At 43.9% G+C, this 16,480-nt stretch overlaps 1 protein-coding gene and 1 non-coding gene across 2 annotated transcripts in view; both read right to left on the reverse strand.

The window, feature by feature from the left end:
- Window positions 1-16,480, reverse strand: part of plcxd3 (phosphatidylinositol-specific phospholipase C, X domain containing 3) — a 29,786-nt gene that overhangs the window by 12,222 nt on the left and 1,084 nt on the right. Inside the window, exon 2 of the mRNA XM_061818538.1 lies at window positions 2,322-2,578. Coding sequence (XP_061674522.1) covers window positions 2,322-2,578 — 257 coding nt within the window. The remainder of the gene's footprint in view (window positions 1-2,321; window positions 2,579-16,480) is intronic.
- Window positions 6,106-6,178, reverse strand: trnat-ggu (transfer RNA threonine (anticodon GGU)). The gene has a single exon. It is a non-coding gene; the product is annotated as a tRNA-Thr (tRNA).

Genomic DNA, 16,480 nt, shown 5'->3' on the forward strand with positions numbered 1-16,480 from the left:
CACCGTCAGAGCTTCCACCTCCTGCATGCGCTTGAATTTTCATATGAAGATTCATGCATTATTCAGGGAGAAATGCAGAAAAATACGCCGTCGCTCAGCGGCAACAGTCAAACCGCCGTCCGTTGAAATCGACAAATATTGGAACGGATTAGTCGAGCTCCTCCGACTTGATATTTATATCCCCAAGAACGACTCGATTGGGAGAAAAGAAAGTGTTTGCCATCTGCGAGCTGTGAGAAATCCGACAGTTACGTAACTCAATGGTAAATTAGGAACTTCAACTTAAAGCCCGACCGTCATGCCTATAGACATTCTAAAATGGATATTGTCGTGAAAAATACATATAACATTCACTTTGATGTCTATATGAAAAAAATTAATATGAGCAGAGAGCGCGTCATCGGTAGCCATCGTGCGTGCAGCGTCATCGGCAGACATGACATCGGGACATTTGCCATTGAAAAGACGTAGCGGCACTTGCTACGGGAGAAGAACGACGGAGATTTTCGGATTTTTCCAACACACCTTCTGACACAGAAGCTCTTTTCGAAGAAGAGAACATCTCACAATCGAGTGAAGTGGCCGGGGCAATTTTACCCTATCCTTTCGAGCCATATTTAGAGGATAGGCGGATCACGTCTAACTAAAAACAGACTCCAAGGCAGTATGTATGAGCCACCCCGGCCCAAGCCGTCAGCGCGCTAAAATAACATCATTAGACCGGCCATGTTTCTTCAATTTCTTTTTCATTTTTAAGGCCAGCTACCACTAAAGCTATCAAAAATGGAACTGATTCCATAATAATGTATCTCCTATTTGACATGCTTAAGCTTAATTATTGTACATTACAAGTGATTTTGGTTACAATGAAGAAAACCATGGAAAATGGCCACATGTCAGCTCTTAAATTAAACTCGTATTAGCTATTTTTGTTGTTTTTCTGTCACAAATTGAAGAGACATCACTGGTCAAATATTTTTTCCATGAGTTTCTATGTCTTATTGTTAGAGTTTCATTTCATCGTATCACATTTTTTTTTAAAGGTTTCAATATTTGTTACTTCACTTAAATGATACAGTAAATATTATTATATGTAATAAGTACAATCATGGTAACGGAATTAAATGTAATACTTGAGTTTTTATTTTAACTCTCTCTACATATTCTTATGATCGAAATGTGTTTTTGTTGGATTTCATTTTAAATTGAAGTCGGTTTCGGGAGGCACTCACTGCCTCATACTGTAGAGTGTGGGTTCAATTTTCAACTTTTTTTTTTTGTTTGTTTCAAATTAAAAAAAGAAAGACTTTGACCTTGCAGCTTTTGAAAATGTAACGTGTTCTTCCTCGGCCCGTGCCACAAACTGCCAGTAAAGCTTCCCAGAACTCGGCTTGGTCCCTTTTGGGCACAAACGCATGAACGAGGATGGCCCTCACTAGGACGTCTGGCGAAGCTGAAGAATCACAATTTGGATCCGTATCAAATTGTGCACGGTTAATAACGTATTTTGTTTTGTTAATGTCGTACCAGGGCGGCACCGACTTGTGTCTTTTTATACACTTGGCCGATAAAGCCGATTCGGATTCTGATCTCTTGAGGGTTGCCTGCATTTTGTGATTAAGAAAAGACTCATGCGTGCATTGTTATCACTAAAATGAAGTCAAACGTCCTACTGAGGAACACCAACTGCTCATAAAGCAGACTAACGAGAACGGCACAAACACCAGCACGCGCGTCTATTAGTCTTCATTTCAATCAGCGCCAAATTGAACATCTTCATTATGAGCCGAGCTTTCAGGAGTGAGAAACGAGATCAAATAAAGACGAGGGAATCATCGAGGTCCGTTTTGCGTAATCCTTCTCACTTAAATGCAAACCCCTTGGCAGGGCTGTTGACTCACTCGCGTTAAGCCCGTCGTGATTAGTTAGACAGACAGACAGACACAGACAGACAGACAGACAGACACAGACAGACAGACAGACAGACAGACAGACAGACAGACAGACAGACAGACAGACAGATAGACAGATAGATAGATAGATAGATAGATAGATAGATAGATAGATAGATAGATAGATAGATAGATAGATAGATAGATAGATATAGACTTTTTTTTACCCCAAGTTCTACTTTTCAAGCAATCGATGCATTGAGCACCCCTTATCTATCCCATCAAGCTGGATAGATCCGAATCTATCCTGTTCATCCAGCTAGCTAGCGAGCTGGATGGACAGACAGACAGTTGGATAGACAGATAAGAAATACTTGGACAGACAGGTACCCGGACGGACAAACGGTCTGTTCGAAGTTGTGTATTAACCGTGGCGCTGAAGAGTCCGTGGGCAAAGAAGAGCTCGTTGTCGGGGTCTCTGGGTTTGGTGGAGATGCGCAGGTCAAAGAAGCGGACGCCGGCCTCCAGTTGGCTGTTGAAGTTCATGGTCTGCGTGGCTAACCACTTTCGCATCAGTTTCTTGGCCACCGTGCCGAACACCGACACGAAGTTTTGCACCGTCTCCGGCTGCTCGGGGCCCACGGGAGACGCTTCGTCGATGTAGAAGCTGAAGGAATCATGGGAACCTGAGGGCCACGTGCACACAAACAGGAGAGATATTTTGTCGTATCTCATTGGTGTTGCCTGCGCAGGGATGAAATCGCGGGGTTGGAACTAGCCAGGCGCCATGGCAACAATTCGTCTGAAAAACATCAGGGTTGTAAAGTGGTGAACCTGAACAACTTGAAAACATCATTATCCAGAAGAGAACATCAAAACATCACAATTCCTCAGATTGGATTTGGTCTCTTCAATTTTTCATCTTAGTCCTCTCATACGGAAGGTGGCAAGGAATATTTTCATAACGTTTGTAAACAATACTTTTGGGTTACGGATAGTGATTGACTACCGCTGACTTGAACTGAAAACTACAAAATGTTGCGTGTTTGGGGTTTTTTTTCCAATTTGGGTTTGAAATCAAATCTGAATGAAAACAGCGGAACGTGTGAGCGAGGAGGAAAAAAAAAATCAAGTGAACGTCGTAAAATTTTGTACACGGACGATCAAACGGTAAGACTGCCAGACGTGGAGAAGCCGCAGGTTGGAAACCAAACCTCCGTGAACTCAGTGAGTTTGTAGAAGACATTTATTCACAAATTCGTAGCACGACACTGCACTTACCATGGAACTGTTAAAAGAGCCCGTCCGTGCCATTAATCAGAGCAATAGAAAAGTGTTAATTAGCTCGTCACTCAATGATCACGTCTGAATTTCCACCTCGTTTATTTTCTCTTCAATGTGCCGGTTCAATTTTAATTATGACTGGTGTTCCACCTCCTTTGGAAGCAATTTAGCACACATCAAATCTTTTTGACTTGACCCTTATTCTCCCATTTACATTACGGCAGCACAGAAGAAGGCTAACATCGCATTTAAAGGCTTTTACTTCGTTTTCTTAATCTCGCCGTCTTGGTCGTGAGATTGCAAGGATTTTGTTGACAAGCAGTGCAAGTGAAGATCACCTGAGAATTTTGCCCTCCAGAAGTTGGTGCAAGGTCATGGGCAAAAGGTCTTTACGGGGAGCGTGCACGCCTCTTTTACTCAACAACCGCCTGCACACTTTTCTACGAATCGCTATCAAGTTCCTTGAGAAACCAAATGGTGCACAAACATTTCACCTTTAATTCGAAAGGCCTGTTCAGTTCCAACATTTTGGTTGTGGAGTCTTCCAATTTGCTCCTTGGGCGTGGGTATCCGTTGGTTGTTTTTGTTGATCGGTGTGCATACTGCCGTGATTTTCGGCCTGTAAGCTATAAGTTTTCAACCCTGCGGCCTATGTGGTGATGCGGTTAATTTGTGCATTTTTTTTCTAACGGTCACAAGGAGGCACTCGAGCGGAAAAGGTAAGAGTGAGACCGGTGCAATATATGTGCCGTGGAAGTGACTTTTACCGATTTTTTTTTCTAACTGGCCGTTAGCGCTGTGCTACCGTTAGTGCTGCGCTAGCATGTTGCTGCTGTGTTACTGCCGTGTCTCGATTTTTACCGGTATGTTTTTTTTTAATCAGCCATGTTAGCACCGGACCAGCGTTAGCGTCTTGCTGCTGTGTTACTGCCGTGGCTGTTTTTATTTATTTTTTTTACCGCTATGTTTTTTGTTTTTTTTTAACCAGCCCTGTCGGTGCTCCTGTGTTGTTGCTACGTTAAGCTAAGCTAAGCTAAGCTAATGTATTAAAACTTTGAAAACTCTGTGTACCATCTTTCTTTGTAAATATCGTGTTTCAATGTGGGCACTTGCGTCTTTTACACAGGTGCGGCTTATGTATGTACCAAATGGTATTTCCTTTACAAATGTAATGGGTGAAATCTTATAATCAGGTGCGCTCTGGAGGCCGGAAATTACCGAAAAAATTCAACTGTCCACATCTTGGCACCTTGATTGTTCCATTTTTATCCCCTTCATGCTAGCCATGGCATAGCTGAAGATTGCGCTTACTGGTAAGTAAAATGTTTCCCCGACAACACGAAGCATAGCGTGTAAATCGTCCAAAGGACGAGTCATAAACAACTGTGAATTGGCCCACTCTTAAGCCAAGGTGATTAGCAATAGGTGAAATGATGCGATCCCCAATGGCAAAGATAGTGGCTGAATTCCTGATCTTGAGAATTCTGCATTCCGATCTGAAGGATTTGTGTCCTGCTATGACCCGCTGCAGCGTGTGCGTGGGTTATGTTACACAAACCAGACAAATTGTTTTATCATCTGCCTGCTTGTTCTCATTTCTGCAATCGATTCCCCATCCTCTTTGTTTTGTCTCATCACAGGCCTGTTCAGTCTCACACAACCACAACAAACACGTGCATGCACGCACATAAAAAGACACACACTTAAACACATTGAAACGCAGCACCAGAACGAAGCCTCCAGTCCGCCGTTGGTTCGTGCCGTGGCGAGATTTTCGAAGACATCCAACACAAACAGACAAAGCGGAGTTGACAGTTGGAGCGGGTGGGCACCTCATCCGGGGGTCACGTCGGGAACCAAAGTGTGACCCCAGCCAGCTGCAACAGCTGGAGACAAAGTTACCACCGGGAAGGATTTATCATCACTTTTTGAAGACTGGCCAACCAAACAAACATACAAACACATTGCATATCAATATTCACTGGTGTCACCGGCCAACGGAGAGGGGGCGGACCCAAATGCAGGACTCCAAGACGAGGACATGATGTTAGACGCGGTTTTATTTGGGAAGCGGGTCGATACCAAAAAAGAAGTCCCAAAATAAGGCAGAGGCACAAAAACGCTAGGCTAGGCAGGATCCAAAAAGACATTCAGCAAGGTCCGATGACTATGGGGCAAAACCAACAATCTTAACAGGACAGGATTAATCAAAGGGCCCAGAATCGCTGTGACGAGGATAGCTCAACACTACACTTACTCTCACCGGTGGAGAATCCAACATGGCAGTGAACGCAGCAGATTGATACAAGTCAAGGAAGTGGCCACGCCACTGACAAAACTCCAAACTTAAATACGTGGTCGAATTAGAGTCCACATGGAAAACAGCGGTGGCCGGTGTCAGAAGTGAAAGCGCCCAGAGCGGCGGCCAGGCCACACCCCTCTCGGCCGTGATCCAGCCTTGCTCGTGGCAACTGGTTGAGCAAATTCATAATTATTAAATGTCTGCTGAAAAAGGTTCTCATCAATTGTCAAGGTGTTTTCCATCTGACGACATAAAATAAGACAACGAGCTATGCGCTGGACTAGAGAAGAGCGCAGCTCCCGTTCAGTCTATACCAACGACAGAGCAATTCAATACTATTCCGCTAAATGGCTGCTCATACAGTATTTGTGACATTTTTGTGCCTTATGCATATTCTTCTCTAGCTTGTGTGGGCTACCTCCCACATTCAAAAAACAAACAAACAAACATGTGTTTTAGTTTAATTAACGACGGGTGGTTGTTTGCCTATATGCACCCTGCGATTGGCTGGCAACCGGTCCAAGGTGTGAGTTTCTTTCGGCTTGTCCCTTTCGGGGTCGCCACAGATGTTTGGCACAATTTTTTACGCCGGATGCCCTTCCTGACGCAACCCTTCTAAGGGAGTGGAGGCCCCAGTGGGATACGAACCCACAACCCCTGGTTTACCAAACCAGTGCTCTAACCACTGAGCTATGGGGCCTCCTTGGCAACCGGTCCAAGGTGTTCACCTTAAATTCAGTTGGGGAGCATCCAGCTCCATCCTGTGACCCTAATGAGAATAAGCACAATATTAAATAGATGGATAAACTCGACAACTCCGTGTGTTAGTTGTGCCTACAAACGGCGTCATATTTTATGTGACGTTACTAAATATGCACACGTAACTGTATTTTGCGAGTGAAACTCACACAAAGACTTGGAAGCAATTTTGCAATGGATTCAGAAGCCCCCTGACCCCCAGGCAAAGAAATGAAGCTTGTGCATTGTGTAAAACCCAACGCACCATCTCAGTGGGACAACGTCAAAGTTTGGAGGTCCTTATGATCCACCACCCCCCCCCCCAAAAAAAAAAAGGTGCACAAGAGCATCGAGATGCAAACTGCAGTTGAGTAAACGTGTGGCGATGAGTCCAGTTGATGTGAGGGAAGATAAGATGAGGGGAGGAGATAAAAAAGGACACGAGAGGATTTGAGACGAGTCAATCAATGTGGAGAGGATTTAAGGAGATGATGACATAAAATGAGAAACTGCGGGAATGAAGTGCGGGATAGTGTTTGAGGTTTGTTTAATAAGAAAATCAGGAGAGGATTAAATGAAGTGAAGAGTGGAATTGAGGAGGCGGTGGCGGTAAAGTAGAACAAAAACATTTAAAAATGAGAAACAAATGAGGATGAGGGACGATGATGAGGAGATGCGGCAATGCGGAGTGGAGTTAAGACAAAGAACGGGGAGAGAATTGAGGGAAATGAGATGAGAAGAAAATTTGAGCAGATGAGGAGAAGATTTGGGGATGAGGCAGGAGGAGAGGAAATGGCGGAAGGGGAGATAATGAGATTAAAAGGGATGAGAGAACGTCGGTGAGGATTTGAGGCGATAAGACCGTGAGGAGAGGAGATAAAGGGAGGAATTTAGAGAACGTTTAGGGAAAGGTGAGAAAATGAAAGCGGTTAAAAAGAGAGAGAACGAGGAGATGGGAAACGGGAGATGAGGAAAGGCGCCAGAGTGAGGAATTCGGGGAATCAACTGGAGAAACGAGAAGACGAGGGGAACAAAGTGAGGAAATTGGGCAAAGGTGGCTGGAGAAGAACCAAAAAGTTAACGCGAAGAAGTGAGATTATTTGAAGAGACGAGGAGAGAAAAAGATCTGGAGCAAAATACAGTACGTCAGTCAACCCTGAAACAACGCTAATCTGGTAGCCAATCACATTGCGATTTTTTAAATCCTTGTTGACGATACATTCAGGGTCAGAGTGGAAGACTGAGATACAAGCGAGATCCTACAACATGACCCTGTGCGAGTTCTGCCTCTGACCTGTTCCCGTCCCCGTAACTGTCGGAGATTCGGATGTATTCCCGTGTTCTCCTCTCTGAATCGCAGACGAAGAGTACAGTGAAGTCAGTGTTTGTTGCGGATCTGTGGATTACGAAACATTGCATCACCTTGGCCGTCTGCGAAGGCTGACCCGCTGGAAAGTGACGTGAACGGCACGGCTTTGATTTCAGCTGTCACAGTTGATCTCAAATTGATTACTGAGATGCTTTCCAACATTTGGGTCCCAAATCACGCTCGCCCTACGTCAGAATAAAGTGTCAAATCTCTTAAAAAGGCAACACACATTCAGTTGCATTTCATTTGAGAGAGGAAAAACTCCTCCAAAGCGATGGCTTCATTCTCTCTGAAGCGCACCCACGGAGCAGTCGTGTAATCCAGCATGCGGACATCCGTTCCCTTCAATCTCCCCGTACGCTTTTATCCCGTTCCCGGGTTAAAAATAGCTTTGGATGTGCACACGGCTACTTGGCTGGACTGTCCTTGATTGCTTTTTGTCTTTGCAAAACCACACACACGCCAACATTCGTGCTGTGTACCTATCTGACTTTTGGAATCAAGACAAATGTCCTCCTGCAGAGAAACTCAATTGGCCGGCAGCGCTGCGACTGAGGCCGCCTTTGCGAGAAAAATCCATACGAAACCATTTTCTGCCAGCTTGTAAGACATCTGGATACAGGATTTGATTAGCGATGTTTGCTGCTTTGCCAAAGAGAAAAAAAACCCTCACCGAGAATCTATTTCCAGCCTCCACCGTTAAAGTGATAGCCATCATCCTCCTTGTTTGGGGATTAAGAGGCAATCCAGTCAAGGGATTTACGTCACTTCTCTGGGAAGAAACCGCAAAAACGAAATACTCCTTCTGCGGGTCCTGCTTTTTGTCGCCTCTGTTTTTCTAGTACAGTACTTTTGCAATTAATTGACCGTTGAGCAGTCCAGGGTGCAGCCCGCCTCTAGACCAAAGTCAACCGGGACAGAATCCAGCTCACCCGGATGGATGGATGAATGGATTGATGGAGTAGTGGTACACACGCCTGCCTTTGATTCCCACTCATGATGTCGATATCTGCCCTGCAACTGACTGGCGACCAGTTCAGGGTGTAGTCCGCCTTTCGCCCGAAGCTAGCTGAGATAGGCTCCAGCTTTCCCGCCGCCCTCGTGAGGATAAGCGGCTTGGATAAGGACATGGATGGATGGTTGTACTATTTATTTCTTCTATCTTTAACAGGTTAGCTCACCGGATTTGTTCTCAATTCCAATAACAATGTCGTGGAAGGGAAAAGAGCCCTCGGTTTAAAAATGCAAATATGGACCGAAGAGAAAATTGCAGATCCAAATGGAGCGAACATCCCTTTTTTGCTCAACTCCCGTTTGTTACAGTTTCCTGGCAGATTCACGTCTGCAACCAATTGTCTTGACACGAGATCGGTACCGTGGCGACATCACCGCCGCGCAGGCAGCACAACTCTCGATGGCAAACGAACCAGTTTGCGGCCGCAATCTTCTAAGTGCGAAAGTCAGACCAGTGGCTCCCCCGCCGGGATGCAGGGAGGGTAAATTGCCTTCATAATAGGCGACGCGGTTGGATTATTACTCTACTAGTAAGATCTCGACTTATTGCAAGCATTTAGCTTTGATTTCCCATCCCCCCTGCAACAAAACTATATGAAAAAAAATATGTAGATACATTTTTTTTTTTAAAAGGGATCATTATCAGGCGTCATATTTTAGTTTTGAAGTATCCAGAAAGGGGTTGTGGGTGTTTCACTGGTTAAATTATGATGAATACTATGCTTTAATTTCCTATTTCTGAAAATTAATAATAATAATTGCACTAGTTCTACTCAGGTTTATGTGTAGTTTTTTCAAGTCACCCCGCCCCCCCCAAAAAATACTGTATATATATATTTTTTTGGGGGGGGGGCTTGAAAATTCAGAACACAATTGTGATAAGGGAAAATCGTTTAAAAACTTAAAATATACAAAAATTCAATGGTTGAATTATGCTAAATGAAGTTTTTTCATGTTTTCGAACAATGTGTCACGAGAATAGTGCCATGTTATTTCTATAATTCATTGTGACTAAAGGACTAAGTTTTTAAAAGTAGCCAATTTTTTTGTTGTTGTGGGAAATGCTACTAAATTATCACGTGCAAAAACAGAACAAGAATATTGACTAAGTTCACTTTTTTTTCTTTTAAATACTTGCAGCTGATATCATTCGCTCAATTAAGATTTACTTTGAGTTTTATCAGTTGGCATTCCCCAAGGTTATGTTTTAGGGACCAATTAATTTTTTCTTACAAATGCATTCCAGCTCCCTATTACCGTAAATCCGAATTATCATCGTACAATGCAATACAATAGAATGTCCAATCTCTTGTTGAACGTGACTATATTGTAGATCAGGTTGACTTCTATCGTACCAGTACCCTGTTGACGTTGCACCCTCGACATCATCAACAACAACAGCTGCTTTGCCCACTCCAGATTTAGCAACTTGCAGACTGTCACGCATAATCATTGCATTCCAATCGCAGCCCTGAAGGTCAGGCTAATATGAGCCAAAAGAGACAATGACAAATGCGCTGCTGGACTTCATCATTAAACGTCCGGCTCCACGTTGCTGCCTGCCACTGTGAAACTTTTGCGATCGCATTAACGATGACAGTTTGCTGCTAAGTGTCTTCAGCAAGAGATTGGATTTCCCCCCATATCAGCATTTTGCATATTTTCTGTAATGGAAAGATGGAAAACTGTTCCTTCCTTCACTCATTCATACATTCTCTACTGCTTTTCCTGTTCCGGGTGACCTTAAGCCAAAATCAGGTGACTTTTTACTGTCAATCGGAAGACATAGTTTATATCAACAACAACCATGATGGCGATCGACGTATTGAGGAGGTCTGTTCTAAGCCATTCATCTGTTATCCACCCATCAAGTTTCTTCACCGCTTATCCTCACAAGGGTCGCGGGGAGTGCCGGAGCCTATAGCAGCTGTCAACGGGCAGGAGGCGGGGCACACCCTGAACTGGTGGCCAGCCAATCGCAGGGCGCATCGAGACAGGCAACAATCGCATTCACAATCACACCAACGGTCCAATTTAGAGTGTCCAATGAATGTTGCATGTTTTTGGGATGTGGGAGGAAATCGGAGTGCCCACCCGGAAAAACCCACGCAGGCACGGGGGCAACACGCAAACTCGACACAGGCGGGGCCGGCATTGAACCCGGGACCAACGCTTTACCAGCTGCCACACAATTGATCATAAAAATGGATTTAACATTTTGTTGTGTAAAGTGTGTAATTTGCTATAAATAACGCACCATTTTGGAGAAGTCCGTTTTTGGAGAAAATTCTTTGCTTGGAGTTGTCTGGTTTTGCGATTAAATTACATCAAAGACCTCATTTATATAATTTAAATAAAGGTTGTTGTTTTTTTTTTTAAATGACCCTTTAAACTGCATCATTTATATCCGCCTATGATAACCTAATTAACCCAGGAAAAAAAAAAGAAATCTAATACAAAAATGATGTCAGCTTTGGTATTTTAACTGTTCAAAAATTGATCACGGATTATAGAAGGAATCAAATTTAGGCTACTATTAAGTTTTTTTGTTTCATTCAAGAGGTGAATTTCATTAAAATTGAATACATTAGCTAAATTCTCAAGTTCGAAAAGTGACATTCATATTTTATGATTGTTTGTTTGCTTGTCGTCAAAGTAAATGAGGGTTAGGGTTAGAGTTTTAAATGAAGCTGATTGAATTGAGATAAATGGAATTATTGTATGTTCATATAAGAAAATACAATTAAATAAATCCAGAATGTCAATTCCTACCTGATTTCTCCATGAACACAATTTTGATTATTTAAATAATATTCGAAAGTCTTGATATGGTGAGTTTGAGGTTTTAATTAGCTCCAAGCCATCGTCATCAAAACTAAAAAATAAAAAAATACTGTGTAGTGAATCTCTATAATAGAGAATAAAATGCTGAAGTATTTTGTGTTACACGGTAAAATATTTATTGATATACGTACATATAAATGAACTGATTAACGTGACTTAATCGACCTCATTTTATCAGAATAATTATGCGCATCTCCTGTTCAACGGGAACGTTGAGCTCGTATCTTTGATTTGATTTATGACCAAGAATTGTCATTCAAGGGAAACCAGGCGCCAATAAAACCACAAATTCATAACGATCCTTGCTAATTGCCAGACATAAAGAAGGATGACAGGAGCACAGCTGTGGCATCCTGAGCGCCCTTGCAGATCGGGGGCCGTTTTGGCCGTTTGGCGACAGAGCGCCGTCATCTCATCGCACTTGTCGCCTCACACTGTTGTCACTCCAAATTGACAGAACACTTGAGTGGGGATCAGTCAGTCTGTGTCTTCTGGGGACATTTCGCCAATCCTCAAAAAGAAAGAAATCATCATCGATAAATAGCCCAAACCGGGCATCTGTCGGCGGACGCTATTGACAATCTCTTTATACAAAGTATCAGCCCCAAAAAAAGATTTCCCTCTCCATTTTTAGGTTAAAATATAGTAGTAGCATTCTTGGCACAAGTCCATCCATCCATTTACTTAGTCGCTTATCCTCACAAGAGTCGCGGGGAGTGCTGGAGCCTCTCCCGGCTGTCAACGAGCAGGAGGCGGGCGGGGTACACCCTGAACTGTTTGCCAGCCAGTCGCGGGGCACATGGAGACAGACGACAGCCGCACTCACGATCACACCTAGGGGCAATTTAGAGTGTCTAATTAATGTTGCACGTTTTTGGGATGTGGGAGGAAACCGGAGTGCCCGGAGAAAAAAAACAACCCCACGCAGACACCGGGAGAACATGCAAACTCCACACAGGCGGGTCGGGGATCGAATCCAGGACCTCAGAACTGTCAGGCTAATGCTTTACCATCTGATCCACCGTGCCGCCTCCCTCTCCGTTATTATGTTAAAATATAGTACCATTGTAGGCATAAGTGTTCAGCAAAAACCAATATGAAGGCTTTATTGCTATAAAGCACATCTAATATGACTGTAAGACACTGTAGCGTCTTGCACCGCATGGGCATGACGGTTCTCAAGATTAAATGAACATGTATTGCACTAATACGTGAAATAAAACTCAACAATATTTAGCCAGTGACTATTTTGCATGAACACTAGAGGGAGCACACGTGCCAAAGCGTGCGTGCACTTCTCTACTTCGTAAATATAATATTCTGTTTATAAGCACGGTGGCACAGCTGTATAGTGTTGGCCTCACAGTTCTGAGGACCCGGGTTCAATCCCAGCCCTCCCTGTGTGGAGTTTGCATGTTCTCCCCGTGCCTGCGCGGGTTTTCTCCGGGTGCGCACTCCGGTCTCCTCATTGGACACTCTAAATTGCCCGTAGGTGGGATTTTGAGTGCGGCTGTTTGTCTCTATGTGCCCTGCGATTGGCCGGCAACCAGTTCAGGGTGTGCGCCGCCTCCTGCCCATTGACAGCTGGGATAGGCTCCAGCACTCCCCGCCACCCTTGTGAGGATAAGCGGCGAAGCAAATGGATGGATGGATGTTTATAACCAAGAATAATGGATCTTCAGAGGGAGTGATAAAGGCTCATTTGTTTCTGTCTGTCCCGGTTCTGATCCCGCCAGAGTAAAAGCTGGACACAAGAAATTGTCCCCGTGAAAGGAATTAGACGTCAAATATCCAATTCCAACACGTGGCCGCCGCTAAAATTCTTAGAATTCTCCTCGGATGAGGAAATCTTGACAAACAATCTCTGCCAAACACACGCCCCAAAAATAAATAAATAAATAAATAAGAACAGCAATCACCCCAACGTGTTTATACAGAACACGGATCCAAACGGAGGAGGTGGGTAGGAGGAGAGCACGTGAGCTGCACCCCAGCACCACCACCACCACCACCACCTCACCGCCAGCAACACCCCCACGGTGGCAATGAGCAAGTAATGATAGCTAATTAAATGGGACAGAGCATGCTCCCCTCCCGTGCTGCTCGCCGCCTCCGAGCGCCTCAACCGGGCCACAGTGAGGCGTGTGATTCAGCGAATCACTAGCATGACTTATGACATGTCAATGCCAGCGTGTGGCGTCTGTGCAGTCACTGGGGACCTGACTTAATACACCTCGGAAGCTTGCAGTGTGAAGCGCCGGCGTCAAACTCTCGTCGCAAGTGCCCACATTGAACCACGAGATATTTGCAAAGAAAGATGGTACACGCAGAGTTTACCGCTAGCGCCAAGCTGACAGGGCCAGTTTAATTTAAAAAAAAAAAAAAAAAAACATACTGGTAAAAATCACTGAGACACGGCAGTAACACGCTAGCGCAGCGATAACAGGGTCAAACCGGTAAAAGTCACTTCCTCGGCACATGTATTCCACCAGAACCTTTTCCGCTCGAGTGCCCCCTTGCGGCCGTTAGAAAAAAATGCACAAATTAGCAGCATCACCGCATAACCCGCAGGGTTGAAAGCATGTGGGGGAAAAAGTCACGGATTACAGGCCGGAAATTACGCTATTCTTGTCCTCTGATTTCAGAAACTAGTTATCCTCCACTTTGTTGTGTAGTGGTAAGAGTACGATTTGTAGACGAAACATTTACATGTTTTCAGAATCGTATCGGCCCTCCGAGGGAAATCGTAAAGGCGACGTGCCCCGAGACAAAAACGAGTTTGACGCCCCTGCTCCAAACGCAACCGCTATCATGTCGCTAATATAGAAACTCGCGCTCGGGCTCATCGTCTAAACCCCCATGTATTATTCATCTAGACAGTATTGAATGACTAGCGGATCAAAACCGAGCCGTTCCTCCTTGTACTATTCGAAGAGAATAGCCCAAAAAATTGTCTGGTGACATATTTTGGTTGCTGCTCTGTGAAGTTATTTTAGCCCAATCTACGGTGCAAAATGGTTTGGGACTTTTTCAGATCATGCCGCTGCGTTTCAATTGGATTCAAGTCTGGACTTTCACGAGGCCGCTCCAAAACCTTCATTTTGTTTGTTTAAGTCATTCATAGTTGACTTGCTGGTGTGTATTGGATCATTATCCAGCTGGAGAACCCAAGTTCACGTCGGCTTGGGTCACAAACAGATAGCCTGACATTCTCCTTCAGGATTTTCTGGTAAAGAGCACAACTCACGGCTGCAATAATCACAGCATGTTGTCCAGGTCCGGAAGGAGCACAGCAGCCCAAGACCATAACTGCCCCTTGACCATGTTTGACTGTTGGTAGGATGTTTTTGTTTTGTTGTTGTTGTTTTATGCTGTGCTATATTTACATAAGATGTAACAAGACACACATCTTCCAAATAGGTCAACATCCATCTTGGCAGTCCATATAATATCCTCTCAAATGTATTGAAAATTATATATATATATTTTGGCAAAAGTAAGATTAGCCTTTATGTTCATTTTGGTCAGCAGTGTTTTTCGCCTTGGAACTGTGCCTCAAGATGCCATTTTTTGCCTAGTCTCGTCTTGATTGTTGGGTCATGAACACTGCCCTTAACTGAGGCAAGGGTGAGTTGGAGTTCTTTAGAAGTTGTCCCGAGTTCCTTTGTGGCTTCCTGGACACGTCTGGGCTGTTCTCTTGGGGTAATTTCTAGGCCGGAAGGTTCACGGCTGTTCCATGTTTTATCCATAATGGGATAATGGCTCGTCCCGTCGTTTGCTTGAATCCTAAAGGTTTAGAAATGGCTTGTGGAACCTTTCCAAACTGATAACTTTCAAGTGCTTTCCTTTTTCAACCGATTTCTATGGATTTTGTCATTTTGTTTTAGCTTTTTCAATCTTTTGTCCAACCTGATTGCGTTGTGACAGATTCTGTTTGAGTGATTTCTTGATTGAACAGGTCTGGAGGTAATCAGGCTGGGGTGATGAAAAGTAACATCAAATTGTGCTGAGCTACAATTAATCAAGAATTTGACAAAAATGTGGAAATGCTTTTTCACACAGGGGGAGGTCATTTTTAAACATTTTTTTCTTTCCTTAATAGCTGAAACTGGTTATTTAAAAACAGCATTCTAAGTTGACTTGTGTTATATTTGTACATTCACATTTGTTTGATGATCTTAAATATTAAAGTGGGGAAACTATTTGAAAATCTAAGAATTTGAGAAGGGGGACAGTGCTTTTTCATGGAACTATAAATGTACTTATATGCATCAGGCATTGGAGGCAAGCAAGTGTGCTACGATGTCCGTGAGGAATAGGGACTGAGTCCTATTGCGAATACTGATTACTAAATTACACACCCCTAGAATTGCATATAGATGTCACAAGATAGCAGCCTTCTTTCAGCCGTCATCCCAAGATACCACAAGATGGCACCAAAGCAACAGCTTTATATTAGACATGGCAGACAAACAGCAGATGGGTGAGTTATTGGTTCCCCAACAAAAATCTTAAATAAAGTCTTGAGAAACAAATAAAAACTGCCACTCCCCGATTGCAATCTATACAAGTGATCTGACTCCCATTCTTATCTACAACGCCATTGCTGTGCCATGTTTTTTGAAATGAAAAAAAAAAAAAAAAATTATGCCTGTACGTGAAATTTATGAGGTGTATATGTTTGTATGATTCAAATCCATTAACATTGCATCTTTGAAAAAGAGTTTGGCTGTTTTTGTTTCTCAGCCAAAGATATCCATCCATCCATCCATTTTCTTCACTGCTTATCCTCACGAGGAGTGCTGGAGCCTATCTCAGCTGTCGACGGGCAGGAGGCGGGGCGCACCCTGAACTGGTCGCCAGCCAATCGCGGGGCACATCGAGACAAACAGCCGCACTCACAATCACACCTAGGGGCAATTTAGAGTGTCCAATTAATGTCGCATGTTTTTGGGATTTGGGAGGAAACTGGAGTGCCCGGGGAAAAGCTACGCAGGCACGGGGAGAACACGCACACTCGACACAGGCGGGGCCGGG

The sequence above is a fragment of the Syngnathoides biaculeatus genome, chromosome 4 (genome assembly GCF_019802595.1).
Source record: "Syngnathoides biaculeatus isolate LvHL_M chromosome 4, ASM1980259v1, whole genome shotgun sequence".
Classification (NCBI taxonomy): domain Eukaryota; kingdom Metazoa; phylum Chordata; class Actinopteri; order Syngnathiformes; family Syngnathidae; genus Syngnathoides; species Syngnathoides biaculeatus.